The 26,636-nt window shown below is 41.8% G+C and overlaps 1 protein-coding gene across 1 annotated transcript in view; it reads right to left on the bottom strand.

Moving 5' to 3' along the window:
- LOC117441809 (zinc finger protein 420-like) overlaps positions 1-24,337 on the bottom strand; it is a 41,367-nt gene extending 17,030 nt beyond the window's left edge. Inside the window, exons 1-3 of the mRNA XM_034077823.2 lie at positions 24,038-24,337; positions 22,318-22,383; positions 1,020-1,085 (exon numbers count right to left, since the gene is read on the bottom strand). Coding sequence (XP_033933714.2) covers positions 1,020-1,085; positions 22,318-22,350 — 99 coding nt within the window. The 5' untranslated portion in view covers positions 22,351-22,383; positions 24,038-24,337. The remainder of the gene's footprint in view (positions 1-1,019; positions 1,086-22,317; positions 22,384-24,037) is intronic.
- Between the last annotated feature and the right edge of the window lie 2,299 nt (positions 24,338-26,636).

Genomic DNA, 26,636 nt, shown 5'->3' on the forward strand with positions numbered 1-26,636 from the left:
TCTTGCATGGCCAGCATACTCACCGGACATGTCACCCATTGAGCATGTTTGGGATGCTCTGGATCGGCGTATACGACAGCGTGTTCCAGTTCCTGCCAATATCCAGCAACTTCGCACAGCCATTGAAGAGGAGTGGACCAACATTCCACAGGCCACAATCAACAACCTATGCGAAGGAGATGTGTTGCACTGCGTGAGGCAAATGGTGGTCACACCAGATACTAACTGGTTTTTGGACCCCCCCCAGACCCGGCCAATAAAGCAAAACTGCACGTTTCAGAGTGGCCTTTTATTGTGGCCTGCCTAAGGCACACCTGTGCAATAATCATGCCGTCTAATCAGCATCTTGATATGCCACACCTGTGAGGTGGGATGGATTATCTCGGCAAAGGAGAAGTGCTCACTATCACAGATTTTTTCAGATTTGTGAATAATATTTGAGAGATATGGTTATTTTGTGTATATAGAAAATGTTTTAGATCTTGAGTTCAAGATGAGTTCATCTCATGAAAAATGCGAGCAAAAACAAAAGTGTTGCATTTATATTTTTGTTCAGTGTAGTTTATTAAATATTAAGATGCCCTCAGAAACTGTTTCCTCAGATGGCGCGTTTTTCCCCACGGTATCGGGGGTGCGGTGTAGAAGAGGTTAAGAGCATTCCATGGAATATAACAAAAAGTGCCGGTTTCTCAAACGTACCTACCCCACCTTTAAAAGTATGTGTTTTCTTAATAAATGTTTATATGGACTGGCCCCCCTCCCTTAGGGGAATTCATCCACAAAAAACACACTGGATGCTGCACTAGGTCAGAAACCAGAGGAGACTGAGTTCCACCGTAGACGGGCCACTTTTGGACAAAATATCCTCTCCATTAAAGGTAGCTCATTGTGGAATAGCCTCCCAACTGAGATACAGGATTGTCCCACTCTCAATAGTTTTAATTATAATCATTACTGTGCATTGTCCCTGCCAAATAAACGATTAAAAATACAAAAAATATGATGAAGTGCACACTGACCTGAGCTCCAGGGGTCTTTTTGTTCTCCTCCATGCTACTGTCAGTGCTCCTTCTCCGGCTGTGTCTCTGAAATAATCAACACAACTACAGCTGACACAAAACAAGACAACTCAATACAACCGACGGACACAACATAACAAATCTACAGCTACGTCTTAGGTTAATAGCATTACATTACATTTAGCTGACGCTTTTATCCAAAGCGACTTACAATAAGTACATTCGACCAGGAAGACACAACCTTGAAGAAAACATAATCATAAAAGTACATCAGGTTTCATAGAGCCAATTATTTCAAATGCTACTCAACTGGCTATAGATAAGCCAGTCCTTTATTAGTATATAAGTGCTCTGTTAGCAGTTCTTTGATAGTAATTCTATCGCTCGAGGTGGAGTCGAAAGAGATGAGTTTTCAGTCTGCGCCGGAAGGTGTGTAAGCTTTCTGCCGTCCTGATGTCAATGGGGAGCTCATTCCACCATTTTGGAGCCAGGATAGCAAACCCACGTGTTTTTGCTGATGGGAACTTGGGTCCCCCTCGCAGCGAGGGTGCAGCGAGTCGTTTGCCTGATGCAGAGCGTAGAGCACGCACTGGGGTGTACAGTTTAACCATGTCCTGGATGTAGGAAGGGCCAGATCCATTCGCAGCATGGTACGCAAGTACCAGTGTCTTGAAGTGGATTCTAGCAGTTACCGGAAGCCAGTGGAGGGAGCGGAGGAGCGGCGTGGTGTGGGAAAATTTAGGAAGGTTGAAGACCAGACGAGCCGCTGCATTCTGAATGAGCTGCAGAGGTCGGATGGCACATGCAGGTAGACCAGCCAGGAGGGAGTTGCAGTAGTCTAGGCGTGAGGTGACGAGAGCCTGGACCAGAACCTGCGTCGCTTTCTGGGTCAGCTGGGGACGTATCTTCCTGATGTTGTAAAGCGTGTATCTGCAGCAGCGGGTTGTAGCAGCGATGTTTGCAGTGAAGGACAGGTTGTTATCTAGGATCACACCCAGATTCCTTGCAGTCTGAGTCGGGGAAACAACAGAGGTGCCGATGTTAATAGTCAGGTCAAGAGTGGGACAATCTTTTCCCGGAAGGAAAAGCAGTTCAGTTTTGTCAAGGTTGAGCTTGAGATGATGAGCGGACATCCACTGAGAGATGTCAGCTAAACAAGCAGAGATGCGTGCGACGACCTGGGTCTCTGAGCGGGGAAAGGACAGAATTAATTGGGTGTCATCAGCGTAGCAGTGGTATGAAAAACCATGCGGGCTAATGACAGATCCGAGCGAGTTTGTGTACAGGGAGAAGAGGAGGGGACCAAGAACAGAGCCCTGAGGGACCCCTGTAGTTAATTGACAAGGGTCGGACTCGGACCCTCTCCAAGTAACCCTGTAGGTACGGTCTTTGAGGTATGAGGTGATGAGGGAAAGTGCAGAGCCTGAAACTCCAAGTTCTTGGAGAGTGCGAAGGAGGATCTGATGGTTCACCGTGTCGAATGCAGCAGACAGGTCCAACAGGATGATGACAGAGGAGAGGAGTGGCGAGAAGTAACGAAGTACATTTACTCAAGTACTGTACTTAAGTACTATTTTAGAGGTACTTGTACTTTACTTTTGTAAAGGTATCTAACTTCGATACAACCAACGTTAATATTTAAGTCGTCTCCAATACCGAGCTCCGATGCTGATAAGGCTCCGGAAAACGTCCGTCCTAACGCCCCAGAATGTTAACGCAAGATCACCGTAATCTTCTTAGGGGGGCACTTACAGCGTGGCTTCTAACACCAGCTACCCGTCGTATCACTTATTTCTGGCACTAAAGCGTTGAATGTCCGACCACCAGGATAGCCAACTGGAGTGTGTAGTGCAGTAGGTGTTGGTAAGACCACAGAGCAGTATCTAAAATGCCCCTGGAGGAGAAACCCATTGTCATTGGGAGACTCCCTGGTAATTAGGGCAGCTTCGGGACCCATAATCCCCAACCCCCTCTGTTAACCAGGTATGCCAATTAAAACAATATAAATGTAATATCAAACATAGCCATAGTCAAACACTGATATCACAGCAGTGATATTACCACATCAGCAGAGCACACGTCATATTTCAGCATTAATCAAAACCTCATCAACCACAGTAACCAATATGAAACTATAGTTTAACCTTAGCAGGGTTGCTATTCCCCTTAAAACAATTTCAAGTCCAAATGATGAACTACTGTCAGACTTTTTCAAGGAAGGGTGTTATTACCTTACTCTAAGACCAAGCAGATACCTTCAGAGACCACCAGAGAGACCAGGAATTGGGTCCTAATGTACAAAGTACAAACCGGTTTTATTAGGTTTTTAACCAATATAGAGGATTTACAAGATCCAAAAAATAACAAAAGTTTTACAAGGACACAAGGTCACAGTACAAAAGCAATAAGTTCCCAAGTGAACCCCCTAGAGCCCTAAAAGAGCCCAAGCCCAAATTCAAGCCTCAAAAAAGTCCCCCCAAACTCCCCCGTTTCTCTTCACTAATCATATTTTATAGTCTCTTCCCTCCTCCCTCTCTGCATCAGGTGGTTTCCCCTTTTCTATCTTTGAGTGAGAAGGAGGTCACATAGGTTCAATTCTTAATTAATGAATCAATTAAAAATGTAAAGTTAAAATTAAACAAATGACTCTAGTAATGATATGCAATTTTAACAAAAGGAAGTATGAACATGTTTATGAAAGCTTGTTTAGAATGTTTAGAATTGAGATTTATTTGAACTTCAATTTAAAACATGCACATTTAATTTATTAACAGAAACAAACTTAACAAAACTGTCTCTATTGTCTCTAAGATGTGTTGCTCCTGGATGTTGGACCGAAAATCATCAAGTCTGTACACAGTTCACTCTCATCCTGTGTGCATTGTTGTCCTCAATCTTTGTAACCGTTGTCAAGGTGTCAAAAACCACAACGCCTTCCTAGAGTTGTGGTTAGAACTTTTATGCTTTGCTTGCACCTTCTAAAATGCATAATGTGTATAGGTCAAAAGTTCAGTATGTTCCGTCTAGTTTCACTTGTCTGGTAAGACATTATTGAGACATACATACATCATTTCCATCAAAGCAAATTATAGCCAATTTAGCATTCTTTTTTATCAATGGTAAGCTTAAAAGGTGCGGTAGGTAATTTTGGAGAAACCAGCTCGAGTGCGCTAGAATTTGAAAATACACAACCGGAAAAAATCTGCCACTTCCTTACAGAGCCCCTCCTTCAACACACGAACGCGCAGAAGACCACTGATGGCGCGAGATAAGTTTGTGCACAGATGGAAGGCTGACAGGCAGGTACGCCATCCAGTTATTTTAGCCGGGCTGGCTAAAATGATTGGTCGTGCTTTTTACAGTACTACCGTTTCCACAGATAACAATTTTGTATGGATTTGATGTTAAGAGCATTCCATGGGATATAACAAAAAGTGTATCTCGAGCCGGTTTCTCAAACTTACCTACCCCACCTTTAATAGAGGTAGGTGAGGTAAAAGTGAGGTCTGTCACGGCCACTTGACCAGCAGGTCTGTCAACACTATTTCCATATAATGCTACTTTGTACTTTTACTCCACTACAATTCAGAGGTAAATGGTGTACTTTTACTCCACTACATGTATTGAATACCTTCAGTTACTTCACAGATTTGGATCAATGATGTGAAATATAATCAACTCTTAAATCAGACTTTAGTCCCACCTGGAGTAAATTCACAAACTAACCTGCAAAACAAAAGTCATTCAAACTAGACACACAGACACTCTGGAGGATGTTACCTCTCTCTCTCTCCTCTTCTTCTCTTCTTCAGTCTTTCTTCTCCTTGATAAAACACTGCCGTTAAACACACTAATCTCCCTTTAATGCCTTTACTTATGTTTACCGATTAGCAACGTGGTATAAAAAGCTACGAATAAAGAACGGGAGGCAACAAAAACACGGTTTAACGGATAAATCACCCGCTAACGCTTTATGTGGTTTAGAAGTCTCTTAAACATATTACATTAGGTATAAAATCTGTGTCAACGTCTGTGTCACTACCCGATCTGCAGCCCTGCCCTATCTGCAGTGCGCATGTGCGAGATGGTCCGCCATATTTGACAACTACATACGGCAACTCTAAATAGGACACTTGACCATTAGCATACCGCACCGCTGTCTAACAACACCGACACACCGTCCTCGTCCGATCCACCACTCGCACTCCATCATTATTGTAGTCCACAGGGAACCTGAAATGTTCCCACACAGATGATTTAAAAGAAGCAGGTGGGTTCTAGCTCCTGTGTGTTATCTGAAATCGCCATACTAACTTTTCTTCTTCTTGTATTTTGTTCGTTTTGTTGATGTGTTTCTTCTTGTTCTTCATTTGTTGTTTAAGGGCGGCTGGCAAACAGCTTTTAGGCGCAATATCGCCCCCTGGATTATAAATAGTGAAGTGGATACTGCTTGAATGACTTTTTCCCACTCGTAAAAAAAAAAGGCGTATTCGTCGTGTGACTGCATGTGCCGAACCGTGACGTCCGAACCGTGACGGTACGGCACGAATACGGATACCGTTACACCCCTAGTATACATCATTTTCCTACACATTTATTCACTGGTGTCTCTAACCTGCAAGTTGCTCTTTAAGTACATTGTCAGAATAAGTGAGAAATGGATTTAACTTCTGTTAGATAGCTATCATACAAACTGAAGAAATATTGACTGTGAATGTATGCAATATGTATCTCATTCATAATTTATATCTAATTACATTAACTGTGAATGTCCTTAATTTTATTTCAAATAAAATAAAATAACAAAAGATTTTTGTATAGATATTTGAGACGTTGTATGGAGTTGTCCAATATGGCGGACCATCTCGTCCATGTGCACTGCAGATAGGGCAGGGCTGCAGATCGGGTAGTGACGGTCTGTTAGCAACGCTTAGCTCCTGAGGACCGGAAGCTAGAAACTGACCACCGCAATGCATCATGGGACTTTAGTTTTTCTTTTACACATAAACTCACTGCCCCCCTGTGGTGATAAACGGTATTAAAATAACTATGAATTAGAACAATAATAATAATATATATGGGACTGGTATGGCGGATTTTAAACGTTAGGAAAAATGTTTTTGTTTGTGATCATACATTTGTTTTCCATTATATAGGTTTTGATATAATGATTGAACATTAAAGTGTTATCAAAGCTGGTAAAGGTGCAGCTAGTTTTAATGACTTTGTATACTACAGGGTAGCACACATGTGAATTTACTCCAGGTGGAACTAATGTCTGATTTAAGTGTTTATTATGTTTATAAAAGTAGAAGTACTCAGGTTTTGTCAATTAGTAAAAGTAGAAGTACTCAGATCTTGTACTTGAGTCGACATCAAAGGCAACGGCTGCAGGAGAAGCAGCAGCTAAATGCTCGTTAGCTTAAATGCAGCAGGAAACCCCACCTCAACACCTATCATATGGTATCATGATCGAGAAATATGTGTTCAGGTGTATGTAGTGTCTCTAATTTAAAAAGTCCTCTCCTGCTGATGTTCAGGTGCATATCAGTATGTAGTGTCTCTACTTTAAAGAGTCCTCTCCTGCTGATGTTCAGGTGTATATCAGTATGTAGTGTCTCTACTTTAAAGAGTCCTCTCCTGCTGATGTTCAGGTGTATATCAGTAAGTGGTGTTTCTACTTTAATGAGTCCTCTCCTGCCTATGTTCAGGTGTATATCAGTATGTAGTGTCTCTACTTTAAAGAGTCCTCTCCTGCTAATGTTCAGGTGTATAAAGAATAATGATTCTTAAATCATGAGCTGCAGCCCTGCTCAGTTCAGATCTGATTTAGCTCTGTTTGATAGGAAACAGTTGCACAAATGCAAACACAAACATACTCACACACACACACAGAGAGTGGAGGTTACATAACAGCTGTTCAAAGAGGATTAAAAGAAACTCCAGAGGGGAAGCAGAAACTCCGATACTGAAATCAGACAGGAGCTAGCGGATAATGAGAGATCACAAATACAAAGTCTAATAAATAAATAATTTGAGATATACTGTATGATATTTTAAAAATACAAATAGCTCAGTGTTTAATGATCAAACTAACGTCAGTGTTTTAAATAGGATGTAATATGCAAAAAACATAAAATTAACTTCAAGTTAAAAATAATTCAATAATGATTCTGGGATATAAAATGCCAGAGTGTAATTATAATTAGATATGAATGTGACTTCCTCAAATTGCAAATTTCTAGGGTTCTACAGTTAATGTTGCTGCAGTTTTACAGTAATGGCAGTCTTTTATGTCAGATTCCCGTGTTTTACTTTCAGAACCGTGTGCAGTGTTTGCAGAAAGGGCCATGTTGAAGTGAAATTTGGGTGCAGAGCTGAAAATGTGTTGAGAGTTTTGGAGCTATGGTTTTGCTGTGCCAGTTTACATAATTATGTTTTATGAGATATTGAGTTTGTCAGCACCTGAAAAAAATCAACCAGCTCTGACAGAGATTCAAGGCGCTCCTTAGTGCCTTACTATACTTACAGAGGTGGAAAAGTACTCAGATCTTGTACTTGATTCAAAGTAGAACCTCTACTTGTAATCCAGTACACTCAGATATTGTACTTTAGTAAATGTAGAAGTACTCAGATCCTGAACTTGAGTAAAAGTAGAAGTACTCAGATCTTGTACTTGATTCAAAGTAGTAGTCAGATCTTGTACTTTAGTAGAAGTATAACTTGTACTTTTATTCCAGTACACTCAGATCTTGTACTTGAGTAAAAGTAGAAGTACTCAGATCTATATACACAGTATATATAAATTAAAAACAACGTTGTTTTCTCCTGGGTTCCCTTGAAGCCCGACCTGTCTTTATGTCCGTGGACAATTTATTTAAACAGTTCCCTCCTGTCTTCATTCATTAAAACAAGGGAATGACATGTTTATAATGTGCTGAAAAACAAAGAAATATGCAGGGATGTGCATATTTTCCTAAGGCATTTTTTATTTTGGTACAGTCTGATAATTTAAACAAAAGAGAACAATCAAACTGAAAACATCATAAATATCTAGATACATGAATCATTGGTTCTTCTTTTAGACCAGAACAGACTGCTAACTCAACTATCAAAACATCCCAATCAAAATGTAAAGTCACAACATTTTATTAACCAAACAGATTATTCAAAAAACTACTCGGCAAATTAATGAACAGGAAAAACAAGGCTATTAGAAAGTTAGTGGAAAAACAGCATAGTGAAACAATTCTTTATAGATCAGGAACCGTTACAAACATGAATTAAATCGGGAGAAACAGCATCTCTGTGTCCTTGTGTTGGCATAGTGTGAACGCTGGTTAGAACATAAAAAACTGTTAGTCAGACTTCAATTCAGAAAGACTCTTAAAATATAACAATACAGCTCTCAGGATATCAGAGGCCTGTACTACGAAGCTGGTTCAACCTAACCTGAATATGTTTGTTTTAGCCAGTTGGCCTAATCCAAAACATACGGGCTCTCGCTAAACTGTACTACGACGCGGGTTATCAAGTGGATCGCTCAAGCCAGCCGTGTCCTATCTAGTTAGGTGCTCGTTCACATGAAAGGGGTTGTATTTGGAGCATTCGACCAATCACAAACATGGAGAAGCGTACTGACAGCGCAGCGCGTCGTACTTCCTGAATGAAAAGTGAACTTTAATATTAGACATATGAAGAAGTTAAACATCCATGACTTAAACACTTTATCCAGGATAAAAGCCTCAGAGCTGCACCGGCAAGGTGAATACAGCTGGGAACAGAACAAGTGTTTGAATGCGTACATTAACAGGTTTTATGATATCACTGCCCCGTCTAAAACACGATCCGACTTTAATTACATTTGTCTCGAGTGTTTCGTCAACTTAATGAGTTGCTTAAAATAATACTTCTGCATACAGTATGTGACACTGTGAGTGTTGCACGGCCAGATACGGCTCAAGAAGCTGACTTAGATAAGGAAATATATGATACATTATGATGTGATATGCCGCGGACTGTACTGTTACTTTGATCCGGTTACTTATGTTGTGACAGATATTTAATTAAGCTTTCTTAACGCTAATGTTATAATAGCCAGATTGCTCTGAAGATGGGAGGTGATATTCTATTAATGTTCACAGTCGGTGATTTTTGCCGGCCGTCTTTCCTGCAACGGCAGTCTTTCTGTATGTCCTCTATCCTGTAATATGACTTGATCGCTTTAAACTCCGCACACTGAGCTCTGATTGGTCAGCAGGCAGTGCTTTCACTGAGTTGATCTCTTAGCCTGCAACTTAACGAAGCGAAAATCCTGCTTTGTAGTACAGGCCTCAGGAGGAGGAAATAGCTAGCTTGGCTCTCATAGTTGTTCAAAACTATGCAGCGTGGATTCGCTCATAGACTTTAAGACTGATACTTTGAGAAAAAAAATGTCCCTCCCTCTTAACACCACTATGGTTTTTCTTCTGTGTGAAAAGGGTGATTTGTTTGGAGGGCACTTGATGTCATGAAAGTTGTCCCACACTCTTCACAGCTGTACGGCTGCTTTAATCATAACGCAATGTTTACAGTGAGAACAGCTGCAGAACAGTGTGTATAATGTATCATTCAATAATATATATAACAGGCCTGAATTACATTCTTTATCTGCAGGCTTTAGTACAGGAGTCGGCAACAGGCGGACCGCGGTCCGGATCCGGACCCAGGTGCCGACCTATACGGACCCGGCGCTATAATCAATACATTAATAGGGGATTTTTCGGCGCCTCCCGCTTTTTTAACGCTGATTTGGGTGACTTGTGTAATTCGTGGACGGACAACTTCTCACTTCAAAAAAGAAGAAGACCGCAAAAATAATTAAACAAGCGAGTACCTGTTTGTCCTGGCCAAGGACAGGTTCCATGAACACAATAGGAGCATACCGTGTCTTCACGTGGTATATGTCTCGTCCAGTCTATGGTCTCGTCTGAAAGTGCTGACAGAGCACCGGAACGCCGCTCCAGCTCTTCAAATATTGCAGTACCCATAAGGAGCCGTACACATGCCACAGTGTTTGCGTGGCTGTGTCTTTAGTTTTAAGCACAGTGTCGATCTGTTGTTATTAGCATCTGGTTAGCTAGCTATGCTAACGAATTTAAAGAGCTTTTCTACAACCAGGTGGAAGAGAGCTCTCTCCTGAGAGGCTCACATAACCTCAGCTCAGTGAGGAGGTTAAGGCACATCTTGATATGATCATTATAGTTATTAATGAGACATTAGAGACTAAATGAAAAACAGGTATAAATACTATATGACAGTCACAAAAAAGTTGTTAAAAATAACAATAGATGAGTCAACAATAGAGATGAATCGGCTTACAGTTCTGTTTCATATGGGTGTTGAGAGATGTATCCATAGATCTCTTCATGTTGCTCTCAAAGTGCACCAGATTGATGCTTTTAACTTCAATATTTAAGAGGTTGCTTTTTCTTTGCACAGCATGAAAGAAAGGCCAAATGAATGGGCTGTGATTTTAGTTTTTTTAAGCAGAGGTTGAGTTCAATCATTTGTACGGCCCTCGGAGGATGTTGTAAAAATTGAAAGGAAAAAGGTTCCCACCCCTGCTGTAAATAATAATAAAAACCCTTGATTTATAACTTAACATCTCTGTCTCCTATTGATCTGAGTATAAAGAATAGCCAGTTAATTGAAGCATTATAGCACAGGCCTTTGTCAGATGATATATTACGCTGTTTTTTTTCTGCTTCGAATAGTTCTCTCTTTTTTCACCATACCTGTGTTTGCATCACTGTAACCAATGAGCAGCTGCATGTGTGTGAGAATGGCCCCGACACCATTTCAGCCCAGATTTACAAACTCCTGGCAGGACAAGCTCCAGCTCAATTCTCGCACTGAACAGAACAAAGTGAGTGAGGGACTGCAATATAAGAGGGAAAGAAAGAGAAACTTTTAAACTGTTCAATTGTTATGATGTGTAAAGACTGATATTGTTCTATAATCGTCTGAAACTGTTAAGTCATGATGTGAAATGGTTAACAAAGAAAAAGGGAAACTCAAGCTGCTGCTACACTTTATTTTATTTATCTAAAATTAAGCACTTTTAAGATGGACACATTTTCAAAAGCCATTTTATTTATTTTCTCCTATTTTATTTTTTAAATGCAGCCCAAGAGGAACATTCCACATATCCACAGTATTTACTGTATATATAGTTCAATGTTAATTGACGATAAATATTGTTGTTTATGAATTGTACTTTCTTTATTTGATTGGCAGTCAGTTGTTGATTACATGCAGACGTTGATAAAGCTACAGCTACTTCAATATATATCACACTAATTCATAAGGCAACTTAGACATTTTGATGTTCCGGACCTTTGCATGGGGACATTTTCTCTAACTGGACCGCGTTGAATTTTAGTTGAATACCCCTGCTTTAGTAGATATCTACAAACAAAGAGTAGATCGTTTTCTACTTTTACTCAAGTACAAGATATGTATACTTCTACTTTTCTAAAGTACAATTAGTGAGGCTGTAAGGATTGTCTTGAATCTCTCAGTAAGAATTGGCTGATGTTGCTGGAAAAAGAGAGGTTTGGCATCCTCTGCTGGTTTATTTTCAGATATTGACCAGACTGTATATATAAATGGACGTAGGGTCCGTGACGTCACCCATAGGATTCTGCAGAGTTTCCGAGAAGCCCTTAGTAGGCGGAGTCGGCCAGTAACGGCTCGACAGTGACATCGGAGTCCAACTCCCACCTACTCCAAATAAGGGCAAAGAGGCGGGACCTCGTACCACCGAGCTGGAAGTTCCAGAGCTAGCTGAAGCTACCAAGCTAAGCTAACATGCTTTACGTTTCTTAGGTAAGTGAACATGAAACTATTCAGCAAAACTATAAATAATAATCTAAGTTATTGAGTTTTTAGCATAATACTTCAGAATCTTAAAATCCCTTGACGTGTGTATGCAATTGTGCTAAATTCAACACTGGAATCAAGCAAATATTAATATGTTTGCATGACATTAGTTATTTATATTTTGCCATCACTTAATTATACGTTTAATACATTTCAGTCAAGCTAAGGTACATGTGATGGTAGCTAGTTAGTGCTCTTACCTGTGATGCCTCCTCTAAACAGCATAATAACCAGACTGTACCAATAAAACTACAAGTACCAGTTCTAGATCCTTGACTTTAGACAAACAATTCAAAAGAGAAAATGTATTTAAAGACCAATCTTTATTTGAATGTGCCTCTTAACCTGGGATATTAGTTATACAGTAATAGTATTGACAATCTAAAAAACTCAGTCAACTTTATATTTATTATTGTCTAAAAAGCATTTATTATTTTAATGTTTCCCCTCTCATATTCAGTGTGGACGGATTGAGACAGCGTGGTGTCCAGAGAGCTGCAGAGACTTCAGGGAGAAACCTCCTTCTATTGAAATGTTGTTAAAGCAACAAAGTTATTTGAGAAAGGGGAGAAGGCTTTTCCCTCTACAATCAGAGGTGTTTTCAATTACCACTTACTTAATAATTGGTAGCATAACATAAACAAGTTGATTACTCCACTTGTTTTACCGTATTATTTAAGTGTAATCTTAAATTGTATGTACTTAATTACCACATGATGAACATGAACACATGTTTTTAAGTTGACAACCATTTATAAATTAAGTTGCTCCAAATAATATTGTATTCCATAGGGTTTTTCTCTTAGCTTTTTCATGTTTTTGCCTTTAAAGAAAGAAATTAATTGATTCCACAACTAAAATATTAGGCAATTCACTTTTTATTTTTGAACTGCAGGTGTTTATTTCAACACATGATGTTTCAAAAGGAGAGACTTCATTTAGTTAGAACATTGCCTGAAGACGGTTGACGTACTTTCCATTGTGTGCACACCTAGACCGGACTTAAAAGACGTTCCTCTGACCAACGCTGACCTCATTTTGTATGTTGATGGGTCTGCCTCTCGCGACCAAGGGGGCACTAATCGGGTGGGTTTTTCTGTTGTTTCAGATTCTGCTGTACTCCGTTCTGGACCGCTTCCATGTCACCTCTCAGCACAGGCAGCAGAGCTCATCGCACTAACTGAAGCCTGCACGTTTGCAGAAGGCAAAACCGTGACTATTTACAATGACTCACGCTATGCTTTCGGGGTAGTACACGATTTTGGGGCTATTTGGAAGTGTAGACAATTTCTGAAATCTGATGGCAAACCAGTACTTAACCATGTACTGGTTGCAGGCTTACTAAACGCCATTCTGCTCCCATCTGAGGTTGCAGTCTGTAAATGTGCCGCACACGCAAGCAGTACAGACCCAGTTTCCCTAGGAAATGCGTCTGCTGACTCAGCCGCAAAGGCAGCTGCCCTGATACCTCTCGCACCTCACGCACACTCATTTGTTAAAATCCCTGTCTCCTCCTTCACTGACAAAATGTCATCACTGACTTCCATGCAGCAGCTAGCTACGCCAGTTGAGAAGGCTCAATGGAAGGCTGCTGGGGCTGTTTTTGACCCAAAATCCAGCACCTGGGTTGGCCCAAATTCCAATCCATGTCTTCCCAGACATTTTTTCCCTCATTTCGCTAAGTTGACACATGGGTGGGATCATGTGTCAAAAGGAGGGATGTTAGAGTCTATTAATCAGGAGTGGTTCACAAGGGGGTTCACAGTAACAGCTCAAAAGCACTGTGAAGCATGCCTAATCTGCATTATGCAAAATGCTGGTAGACCAGTAAAGGTTACAGGACCCGGAGCACATCCACCTCCCACCAGGCCATTTGAGCACCTAATGCTGGATTTCATTGAGCTTAGCCCATCAGAGGGTAAGAAGCACTGTCTGGTGGTGGTTGACATGTGGTCCAAATGGGTTGAAGCTTTCCCAGTAAAAGCACAGACAGCAAATGCTGTGGCAAAGGCACTACTGAGGGAAATCATTCCTAGATGGGGACTACCAGACAACATTTCTAGCGACAACGGTTCACATTTAGCTAATGAGGCCATTACGCAGATAGGAGAATACATGGGCATGGACATCAGAAAGCATTGTGCTTATCATCCACAGAGTGGGGGTGGGGTGGAAAGAGAGAACGGCACAATAAAAAAACAAACTAGCAAAATGCTGTGCAGACACAGGTCTGTCATGGACACAAGCTCTGCCCATTGTGCTGATGTCCATGCAGATGCGGAAACGAACATGGAGTCAACTCAGCCCATTTGAGATCCTTTTTGGGGCTCCTCCACAGATTGGACTCAAGGCTCCAGGATGTCCTCTTCCCTCCACAACTTTTTGTGAGGATGCTATGTTGTCATATTGTGTTAACCTATCATCCACTTTAGCAGACATCCGACATCAGGTAGCCGCAGCCTTGCCTACCCCTGCCACTGGTCCGCTTCACCGCCAACCCGGCAAGAAGGAGCTGGAAATCCAATCGTTGGCAAGGTCCCTACCAGGTGCTTCTCGTCACCCAGACAGCGGTCAAGGTCGCCGAGAGAGCTACGTGGGTCCGAGAGAGCTACGTGGGTCCACGCCAGCCACTGCAAGGTCGTAGTCACAGGAAAGGAGAAACGGTAGAAGGAGACGACAACAAGTGACGTGTCCTAGTCACCACCAGCACCACACTTGCACTACATACACCAAAACACACTACACACAAGGTGTCACGAGCGAGTGCCAACTGAGCGGTTTCATATGCTCTCTGGTTCCTCGTTTGTGTTATCGGTGTGCGGAGTCTGACTGTCCGTGTCACGAAATAGACCGAGAGAATACACTCACACCCACCATGGAACATTTCCCCCTCGTGATGAGGGCTCGCCTGGAGAGACGACAACGCAACCGTGAGCAATGTGAATACTACTGGAGAGCCTGGACAATCATAGAATGGTTCCTCTGCATACTTGCCATGATAGTTGTGTTCCATCGTCAGCATACAGCATGTCAGCCAAAATCGAGGTATCTAAGAGGTACATGGGAAAGCAGGGCGAACCACATGGGTCGAGGGGCTGGTCAAGACAGGGATTGGTAACATTACTCTAAGGGATGGGGAAGATAGCACAGTGCAGTTAGACCCGTGCGACTACATGCATTGCCCCGACCCTAAGAAACTGGGGGGGGCAGACGCCTACATTTGCTATGTCGAGAGTGACAGTCACACCGCCACTCACTGCTCGGGGGGCTGGACTTTTGTTTTATGGACCACCGCGCACACCGATTGGGGTTATACCTTATGGGACGACAAAACAAACATCAAAGGGAGATTGTCTATCTCCAAGGTCAATTCATCGAGCCCCGTTATCCTGTTGCAACTACAGGCTGCCCAGATATCAGACAAGGGTTATTTTGTTGTCTGTATGTCTGTCTGTATGTATGTATCCGGCGCAGACCCGTGTGGCACATTTTACATAGACATCGCGCCCAAAACTCAGACCCCGGAAAAGCGTAAGCAACCTTTGACGCCACTGTTGACATCCATAGGTACATCTACATTTAATCTATACATAGGCGATAACGACCATAGCAACATTGATGTGGGTCTGACCAGTAATGGGATCACCGGTAACGTCTGGTGGCACACTCTGAGATCATTCTTGCAGGCCGCAGGACAAAATGGGTCATGTTATGCATGCACTCTTTTCCCCCAGGACTCATCAATGTCCGTGCCAGTTCGTCCACGCTCTCTGACCCAGGTTGAACACCTCTGTGCGTTTATGGCTCTGACAAGGCCCATCAAGGGTGAAGACAGCGTAACCGAGTGGCGTTATGCTAGGCAGCTTCCCCCACCATGCAGTAATCGGTCTAACTCCTCTTTGCGTGCATCCACGCTTGACACCACATACGCAAAGTACCAACCCGTCAGCCATGTGCACCCTAGTCATTTGAGAGGGATGAAACACAACCTCTGCATCCAGAGAGTGTACCACAAAACGTCTCTTACACCACCTTATTTTTTCCTAGGCACTACTACTGGTTGTACTCGTATCCTACTGAACACATGCAGTTACGGTGCTTACAAAATCTCGTATTGTCACATATCCGGTGCCCCTGAAAGAATCCTTTCTAACGTAGCATTCCCTGATGTTAAACATATTTCCCTCCAACTGGCCTGGCCCAGTGATGCTGGGTTTAGTGCGCCACAAGATTACGTTTGGTTGTGCGGCGACAAGCTCTATCAAGTTCTGGCTCCCCTCTGGATAGGTACATGCACTCTAGTGGATTTGAATCCAGCAGTCACTGTACTCACGTCCTTAATGTACACGACACATCATTACCCAGAGTTTCAACACCCCGACCACCACAAGGTAAAAAGAGATCTGACGTCCGCTGGAGCTAAATTCATGGGTGGCCTGTTCCCATGGTGGGGTACAGTAAACAATGCCCATAAAATAGATACCTTACACGTCCGGCTAGAGAATCTCACTTACGAGACGACGCAAGGCTTCCAGGCATTGCCCCCATTTATAATAGCCTCTAGGAACATGCTCATGCAGCACCAATTTGCTCTTGACCTTTTGTTCGCCTCAAAGGGTGGCCTGTGTCATGTGATCGGTGACTCCTGTTGCACTTACATTCCCGACGCCACCAAGAACATCACTGACACCGTTCTGCATCTCAACAACCTGTTAGCCGACATGAAAGCGGATGACATATCCAACGCAGGTGGCTGGGACTGGTGGTCCTGGCTTACATCAGGCGGGTGGGAAGCATGGCTGGCTAGTATAGTTACACCCCTGGCGATCATTTTTGGCCTATTAATCAGTTGTACCTGTTTGATTATCCCAATACTGAAGAAGTGCGTTTCCAGCATGGTATCCTCAGCTTTCGTTCAGTATACTGCTATTCCATTACACGACAATCCTTTGCGCCACAGTGAGATAGACCAGCTATAATCAGAAGAGTCTGATTCCGACACTACAATATAATCATGTGTGTATCTCCTCTCTTATGCTTACATTATATTGGAGTCTGTCCTCCACAAAAACAGCCAGTTTTCTATGATATATTTGTGATGTGTTTACTTAAACCAGCGATGGAGTGTATTCATTGATGTGTTATATCAGTCTATCCTGTCATTTGTTTTTTTTTATTGATCAAGTATGATCAAAAGGGGAGAATGTAGTGGACATTTTTATTATATCCTTATATGCTTAAACCAAATGCTTCTTATTTCCTGAGATGTGCTTTCTTCTTCTATTCTACTCTCCTTTGGGTTTATTCCCAGGCGCTTCAAGGCCACAGAGCTGCTTTGGCTACTGGGAGGCTACTGTAGCTACTGGCTACACAGTCACACAAGAACTTCCCTACTCTGAGAACCGTTATGCTATCTACAGCTCAAGGACAGAAGGTGTCTAATAACAATGTGACCGTGTGAACACAAGATTTATAACATTCCCACTCTTTTTCTATATAACCTCTGCTATCACATTGTACTGCGCACACTCTAGCAGACTATCCTATACTCTGTTCGACCTGTGTCTATTTTATTATTGTATCATGTATTTGAAGCTTCAAATAAATAACCAAAAAGACAGCTCTGCTCGATTCACCATTTATTTGTTTTGATCACTTTGACTTGTACTCTCCAGCTGTGTTGGGTCCTAGATTTCCATAACACAACCTAGCTCGACAAGAGATCCTTAAAACATTGTCCGACAGTGACATCATGCAAAACTGTGATATGAAGAAATTGGTAAAAAGGCTAAGATGGCAAAAAGATAAAGGCGAGTACTTTTAGTATTCTGGATTGTACTTTTAAATCATTCAAAAATAAATGATGTGCTGAACTGAAACACGTCAAAATGTGTCTGAAGATTTGAACATAGAACAAAGTATTTCAGCTTAAAATATGTCAATTCCTAGTAAAACGACCAACAATTGCTGAACCATACATTGAAACGTTGACCTTTAACACAGAGTCCTGCACGGGTCTGATTTTCAAGACCCGCTCCCGCCCCGCACCCGCAACGTGCAATACCGAACCCGCCCCGCTACCCGCACATATTGCCAATTAGTTCCGCAACCCGACCCGACGGCACAAGATCCGCAACCCGACCCGAACCCGCATAGCCTATATATGAGTAGTGAAAATGTGCAATTATTAACACATGCAGTTGCATATTTGTCTCAAAAAGCGTGGGATGTTGGTTATTTTCTCCATCTCGGAACCAAAAGCCTCCCAGACGTTGGATTTCGCTCTTGAGGAAGTGTTATTGAAAATGCTGTATTCTCCACTAGAGTGCTTCACCTCAGCCATTTCGAATGTGGCGCCCATGTGGCGCCCTGCTAGAGAGCAGGGACTTTCGAGCGGCTCTCTTGTGAGAAAAGAGCTATATTTCTGATTGGCTGGGCGGATTGCAAACCACGCCCCGTAACACTCCCAAAAAGTTTTGTGAAGCCGCCATTTTATTATCCTCGCATTAGCATTATTAGCATTAGCCCAGCGCAGAAACGCAGAGAGACTAACTTATGGCAACACAAAATAAAACATGGGAGCAGTGGAGATGAGGAGGTGTCGGCGTTCTGGCGATTTACTCGGAAGGCTTCAGTAGAAGCTGCTGGGACTCCCAGCAGCTTCTACCCAGTCCTCAACTCCGGGAACTTCCGGCCACTTTGGGCGGCAGTATACGCCGTGAAGTGGTTTGCGGCCTGCCAGTAAACCCAAAGCAGAAGAAGAAGTGACGTCAGCGGCTTCATTTGCCTAATCCACCCCCAGGGACTTTTTCCCGGTGTGAACGCGATCTGTACTTAGTTCATGCGAACTAAAGAGTTTGCATGAACTAAGTTCGCATGAACCTTTGTGGGAAAAGCACCGCAGTGTGAATGCGCCTAATGACATCTGTAAGTTTAACTGGTTTATAAAGCATTCAATGAAAGGCCAAATTATTATAGGTGTAGGGGAGGGGTGGGGAACCTCCGGCCCCCGGGCCGTATACGGCCCGCGAGACAATTTGGTACGGCCCTCGAGGTAATTTATAAACACAAGCAAAAAAGAAAAAAAATCTAGAAATCTAGACCGCAAAAAAATTAAACAAGCGAGTGCCTGTTTTTCCTGGCCACGGTCAGGGTCCGTGAACACAACACGAGCCTAACGTGTCATCACGTGGTATATGTCTCGTCTGACAGGAGTGTAGTTCTGACGGAGAGCACCAGAACGTGGCTCGGCACTTCAGATAAGGAGCCGTACACATGCCGCAGTTTTTGCGTGGCTGTGTCTTTAGTTGAAAGCCCAGTGGTGATCTGCTCATCTGTCACACTGATCATAATGTCAATAACTTTGTTGTTATTAGCATCTGGTTAGCTAGCTATGCTAACGAATATAAGAAGCTTTTTCTACAACCAGTGAGGTAAAGGCACATCTTTATATGATCGTTATAGTTATAAAAAAATAAGAGAATAAAGTAAACAGGTATAAAATACTATATGACAGTTATTAATAAAGAAGAATACAGTTTGAAAGGAGAGTGATTTGTAAAATATCCATAAAGAAAAAGTAAATATGCTTACAGTTCTGTTTCATATGGGTGTTGAGAGATTATCCATAGATCTCTTAATGTTGCTCTCAAAGTGCATCAGATTGATGCTTTTAACTTCAACATTTAAAAAAAAATCTTCCCGGGAGGAGGTTAGGTACCCCCCCCCCACTTAAATCATGTCCACATGGATAGGAAACTAAATACATTTGCACATCTTTCTGTTTTGGTGGTCATGCCACAACCGTGCACGTGCATGCATACGTGAGTCATGGTAAAATATCTGGATTAAGAGGTTGCTTTTTCTTTGCACATCATGAAAGAAAGAAGAAATAAATGGGCTGTGATTTTAGTTTTTTTAAGCAGAGGTCAATAATTTGTACGGCCCTCGGAGGATGTTGAAAAAATTTAAATGGCCCTTGAGAGGAAAAAGGTTCCCCACCCCTGCCCTAAATGTAAGCGCTTGCTTTGTTAAACTTTTATGTTCCCGGTTGTTTTTCTGAGCTTGCATGCTGCTACACATTTTACTCAGTCACACACACTCACGAGAGGAAAGTCCTCTCCGTGTAGGCCACTACTCTTTACCCCACATTCACTGTGGGCTGTTGGTCTGGTATGATGCCAATGATATGTGACAAGATTAAGGGTAACTTGTTTGTGGAATTCATACGGGAGCTAAGTGTGTGAGTAGAAAACAACCCATAGGAGGATTTTCAAAATAAGTATCCAATCTGTGGCAGGACATCAACACGTCCTCATATTGAAATCTCCACGGTCCCATTTGATTAGGTTGAGGGAGCAAATCTACTTGTTTAGGTTTAAAAATATCATGATCAGTTTTCTCTACATGGTGCAATGTACTGTATCTCCCCCCCTTGTTTTCTTCTTTCTCTCTCTCTCTCTCTCTCTCTCACTCACACACACACACACACACACACACACACACACGCATGCATTTTGCACCCCGGGCCGCTGTTTTGATATTCCGCTGAAGTATACGCTGAGACGTAATAACTCTTCAGGGTCAGAGGGCCTAGGTATAAAAGTCACGGCTCGCCACTGTTGTACGGCCCTCGAAGGATGTTGTAAAAATTGAAATGGCCCTTTAGAGGAAAAAGGTTCCCCACCCCTGGTGTAGGGGCTCACATTAATACACTGTCAGTGTTAATAAACTAAAAAAGGACAAGGCGATGTGCCTGCAAGACTCCACTCAGGTAAACAAAACATATTACCTGTGCGCAGCAGCTAACATGCCTGCGAGCCTTTGCTCAGGTCACATTTACACACGGCACCGTTTGTCCAGCGGCTTAACGGTTATAACCGATACCGTCCAATCAGGTACCGGTATTTACTTAGTACCGGTTCTCGATACCCATCCCTAGTAGAGGTTAAAATATTTTTGGACTTTGGTGACAAGATTAATTTCCCAAATAACCTCTTCGCCAACACCTTTAAGCCCTAAACTTTGTATTTTAAGCATTTATCCAGAAGACTGTTCACTATCGGTTAGGGAAAGAAAAATGGTTAATATGCCTTCTACAAGCCAGGCGCTCAATTAGTTTGTGTTGGAAAAATGTTGGTTGCCCCTCCCTGGGCCACAGGTTAAACAATTTAACTTTGAGTCTAGCTCTTGAGAAACTCACATATATACTAAGGAAGAAAGCTTCTGAATGTTACACCATTTGGGAATTGTTTTTGGAATTTATAAAAAGTGGGGACATTGCAGAAGCTATAGAAGGTTAAAGTGAAAAGGCTAAACTACTACTTCTACTGAGGAAATATTGAATATGGCTCGTGAACTGTCACCTGGAGGGTGGGGGGAGCATCGCTGCGGGGAAGCTGTGGAACTCTGTCGCCTGTCAGCGCAACTTACATGTTGCCGTTGAAACTAGGGCTGTCAGTCGATTAAAATATTTAATCGCGATTAATCGCATTATTGTCCATAGTTAATCGCACATTTTTTATCTGTTCTAAATGTACCTTAGAGGAATATTTTTTATGTTTTTAATACTGTTATCAACATATGAGTGGACAAATATGCTTTATGCTAATGTTTATTATCATTTGAACAATGACAAATATCCTCATGAATATTAAAAAAAATACACATGCGTTAATCGCGTTAAAATAATTAGTGGCGTTAATTATTTTTTGCGTTAACGCGTTATTAACTTGACAGCCCTAGTTTAAACACATTTAAATGAATAACAGTGGGCTTTCAACTAAAGACACAGCCACGCAAAAACTGTGGCATGTACAGCTCCTTATGGCTACTTCAATGTGTGAAGTGCGCTACACCCCTGATCGTTTCACCATGGAGGAAAGCAGCAGAAAGTCGACTGGAGTTAAAGAGAGCGGGGCCTAGAAGTTATCCTTCTGCGCTGCGTTGCGTGCATGTCTTCCTTCTGCAGGGGGAGATGCGCTCTGCCGGCGGTCTCGTTCAGGATCCGAAAATAAAATGTAAATATTTTGCACACTTATTCCTAGTGTGCCACTGGTTACGGTACCACGTGCTAATGGTGGCACACGTGCCAAGGGTTGCAACCCCTGTTCTGGTATATGCACACTTTTATGTTTTGCATTATTTTTTAATCTGCCATATGTCTAATGTTGGGGAATGTTCGGTTGTGTTTGTGTAATGTGTTAAATGTAAAAAAAATATATAAATAAATGTTTTAAAAAAATAAGAAATAAAGCAACGTTCTAACCTATATCTAACCATATTGTGCATTAATATTGTATTTTCTAAACAGGTTGTGATCTTTCATTTGGGGATAACAGTGTTAGGAATATATTGTGATGAAGTGCACACTGACCTGAGCTCCAGGGGTCTTTTTGTTCTCCTCCATGCTGCTCTCAGTGCTCCTTCTCCGACTGGGTCTCTGAAATAATCACAAAACCAGATGAGTCAATACAACCGACAGACACAACAAAACAAATCTACAGCTACGACTTAGGTTAATAGCAGAGGCGAGAAGTAACTAAGTACATTTACTCAAGTACTGTACCTAAGTACTATTTAGAGGTACTTGTGTTGTACTTTACTATTGAAAAGGAATCTAACTTCGATACAACCAACGTTGATATCTAGGTCGTCTCCGATTCCGAGCTCCGATGCTGATAAGGCTCCGGGAAACGGCCGTCCTATCTTTAGGACTAAAGAATCTAAACGCAAGATTATCGTAATCTGTTTAGGGGCGCAGCTAACAGAGTGGCCTCTAACAGCAGCTGCCCGTCGTATCACTTATTTCATGCACTGAAGCATCAGATGTGCAACCGCCAGGATAGCAAAACAGAGTGTGTAGTGCAGTAGGTGTTGGTGGGCTGGTAGAACCCAGAGCAGTATCTAAACTGCCCCTGGAGGAGAAACCCCATGTCATTGGGAGACTCTCTGGTAATTAGGGCAGCTTCAGGACCCACAATCCCTAACCCCCTCTTTTAACCGGCTGTGCCAATTAAAACAATGCACATGTAATATCAAACATAGCCAGAGTCAAACACTGATATCACAGCAGTGATATTACCACATCAGCAGAGCACATGTCATATTTCAGCATCAACCACAGTAACCAATATGAAACTACAGTTTAACCTTAGTAGCGTTTCTATTTCCCTTAAACAATGTCAAGTCCAAATTATCAACTCCTGTCAGCCTTTTCCAAGGAAGGGTGTTCTTACCTTACTCTAAGACCAAGCAGATACCTTCAGAGACCAGGAATTGGGTCGAAATGTACAAAGTACAAACCTGTTTTATTAGGTTTTAAACAAATATAGAGGATTTACAAGTTCCAAAAAACAACAAAAGTTTTACAAGGACAAAGTACAAAAGCAATAGGTTCCCAAGTGATCCCCCAAGAGCCCTCAATGTCATGTTTAGAATTGAGATTTATTTTAACTTCAATTTAAAATATGCAGCACATTTAATTTATTAACAGAAACAAACTTAACAAAACTGTCTCTATTGTCTCTAAGATGTGTTGCTCCTGGATGTTGGACCTAACATCATCAAGTCTGTACACAGTTCGCTCTCATCCTGTGTGCATTGTTGTCCTCAATCGTTGTAACCGTTGTCAAAAACCACAACGCCTTAATTGTGGTTGGAACTTTTATGCTTTGCTTGCACCTTCTAAAATGCATAATGTGGATAGGTCAAGAGTTCAGGATGTTCTGTCTAGTTTCACATGTCTGGTAAGACTTTATTGAGACATACATCCTTTCCATCAAACCAAATGATAGCCAATTTAGCATTTGTTATCAATGGTAAGCTTAATAGAGGTAGGTGAGGTAAAAGTGAGGTCTGTCACGGCCACTTGAACAGCAGGTCTGTCAACACTATTTCCATATAATGCTACTTTGTACTTTTACTCCACTACATGTATTGAATACCTTCAGGTGCTTTACAGATTTGGATCAATGATGGGAAATATAATCAACTCTTAAATCAGACATTAGTTACACCTGGAGTAAATTCACAAGCTAACCTGCAGTATACAAAGTCATTAAAACTAGACACACACAGACACTGGAGGATGTTACCTCTCTCTCTCTCCTCTTCGTCCTGGTTCTTCAGTATTTCTTCTCCTTGATAAAACACTGCCGTTAAACACACTAATCTCCCTTGAATGCCTTTACTTATGTTTACCGATCAGCAACGTGGTATAAAAAGCTACGAACAAAGAACGGGAGGCAACAAAAACACGGTTTAACGGATAAATCACCCTTCAAGGTTAAACTACCTCGTTGTATGTGTTTTAAAAGTCTCTTAAACACATTACATTAGGTATAATAAATAAATCTGCATCAACGTCTGTTAGCAACTTCTAGCTTCTGAGGACCGGAAGCGAGAAACGGACACCGCAATGCATCATGGGATTTTAGTTGTTCTTTTACACATAAACTCACTGCCTCCCTGTGGTGAAAAACTGTATTAAAATAAATATGAATTATAACAATAATATATATATATAAATATGGGACTGGTATGGATGATTTTAAACGTTGGGGGAAATGTTTTTGTTTGTGATCATACATTTGTTTGTTTTTTCATTATTCACAGCTGGTAAAAGTGCTGATAGTTTTAATGACTTTGTATACTTCAACAGAGTAGCTTGTGAATTTACTCCAGGTGGAACTAAAGTCTGATTTAAGTGTTGATTATGTTTATAAAAGTAGAAGTACTCAGATATTTTACTTCAGTAAACGTAGAATTACTCAGATCTTGTACTTGAGTAAAAGTAGAAGTACTCAGATATTGTCCCTTCGTAAAAGTAAAAGTACTCAGATCTTGTACTTTGGTAAAAGTACAAGTATTCAGGTCTTGTACTTGAGTAAAAGTAGAAGTACTCAGATCTTGTACTTCAGTAAACATAGAAGTACTCAGATATTGTGCTTCAGTAAAAGTAGAAGTAATCAGATCTTGTACTTGAGTCGAGATCAAAGGCAGCGGCTGCAGGACTCGTTAGCTTAAATTCTGCAGGAAACCCCACCTCAACATCATGTGGTATCATGATCGAGAAATATGTGTTTATGTTATGTATGTGTCTCTACTTTAAAGAGTCCTCTCCCGCTGATGTTCAGGTGTATATCAGTAAGTAGTGTGAGGGAATATTTCTGTCTTTACTCCTAGATATTTAACCTTTTCTGTGTGTTGACGTTTACGACCAACCCTGGCTCTGTTATCTCTCTTAAGGAATGGGAGGCTCTAGCTATCTTGATAAACCAGTTCAACTCTCGGTCACAAAATGGTGTACGGCTGTGGGAATGCTGGCTTCGAGGCCATTAAGGGTCAGACGCAAGTGATTCCGGGTGCCCAGCTGTTTAGTCTATCTCCCCAAATATGTTGTTTATTCTCTCTGAACTAGTTAAAAGGTCTATCGAGAGAGAGGCTCGGCAGAATTGATATGGCAACCCACCAGGGCAGTCAGAATCTCTGGCTGTGTAACTTGTGATGTGAATTTCTCCGGGCGATACTTGTAAATAAACATTCAGTGTTTGACATCAAAGCTCCAACTCTCCTCGTGTCTCTCTGAGTCCTGACTCTCCATTGCTGCAGAAGTTTCCCTTACAAGTAGTGTCTCTACTTTAAAGAGTCCTCTCCTGCTGATGTTCAGCTGTATATCAGTATGTAGTGTCTCTACTTTAAAGAGTCCTCTCCTGCTGATGTTCAGCTGTATATCAGTATGTAGTGTCTCTACTTTAAAGAGTCCTCTCCTGCTGATGTTCAGGTGTATATCAGTATGTAGTGTTTCTACTTTAAAGAGTCCTCTCCTGCTGATGTTCAGGTGTATATCAGTATGTAGTGTCTCTACTTTAAAGAGTCCTCTCCTGCTGATGTTCAGGTGTATATCAGTATGTAGTGTCTCTACTTTAAAGAGTCCTCTCCTGCTGATGTTCAGGTGTATATCAGTATGTAGTGTTTCTACTTTAAAGAGTCCTCTCCTGCTGATGTTCAGGTGTATATCAGTATGTAGTGTCTCTACTTTAAAGAGTCCTCTCCTGCTGATGTTCAGGTGTATATCAGTATGTAGGGTTTCTACTTTAAAGAGTCCTCTCCTGCTGATGTTCAGGTGTATATCAGTATGTAGTGTCTCTACTTTAAAGAGTCCTCTCCTGCTGATGTTCAGGTGTATATCAGTATGTAGTGTCTCTACTTTAAAGAGTCCTCTCCTGCTGATGTTCAGGTGTATATCAGTATGTAGTGTCTCTACTTTAAAGAGTCCTCTCCTGTTGATGTTCAGGTGTATATCAGTATGTAGTGTCTCTACTTTAAAGAGTCCTCTCCTGCTGATGTTCAGGTGTATATCAGTATGTAGTGTCTCTACTTTAAAGAGTCCTCTCCTGCTGATGTTCAGGTGTATTTCAGTATGTAGTGTCTCTACTTTAAAGAGTCCTCTCCTGCTGATGTTCAGGTGTATATCAGTATGTAGTGTCTCTACTTTAAAGAGTCCTCTCCTGCTGATGTTCAGGTGTATATGTGAGGATCTGCAGTACTTCCTCAAAAATGTGTTTACTTCCAAGAGACCTGTTACAGCTGCTGCTACCTTGTGCCCTTAACTCTGTTTGTGTGTGGGTGTATGCAAATGAGCTGTGCAGTTCCTATGCTGTCAGTGGCTGTCTCGACCTCGCAACATCCGCG

This window comes from Pseudochaenichthys georgianus, unplaced genomic scaffold, assembly GCF_902827115.2.
Source record: "Pseudochaenichthys georgianus unplaced genomic scaffold, fPseGeo1.2 scaffold_200_arrow_ctg1, whole genome shotgun sequence".
NCBI classification, from domain to species: domain Eukaryota; kingdom Metazoa; phylum Chordata; class Actinopteri; order Perciformes; family Channichthyidae; genus Pseudochaenichthys; species Pseudochaenichthys georgianus.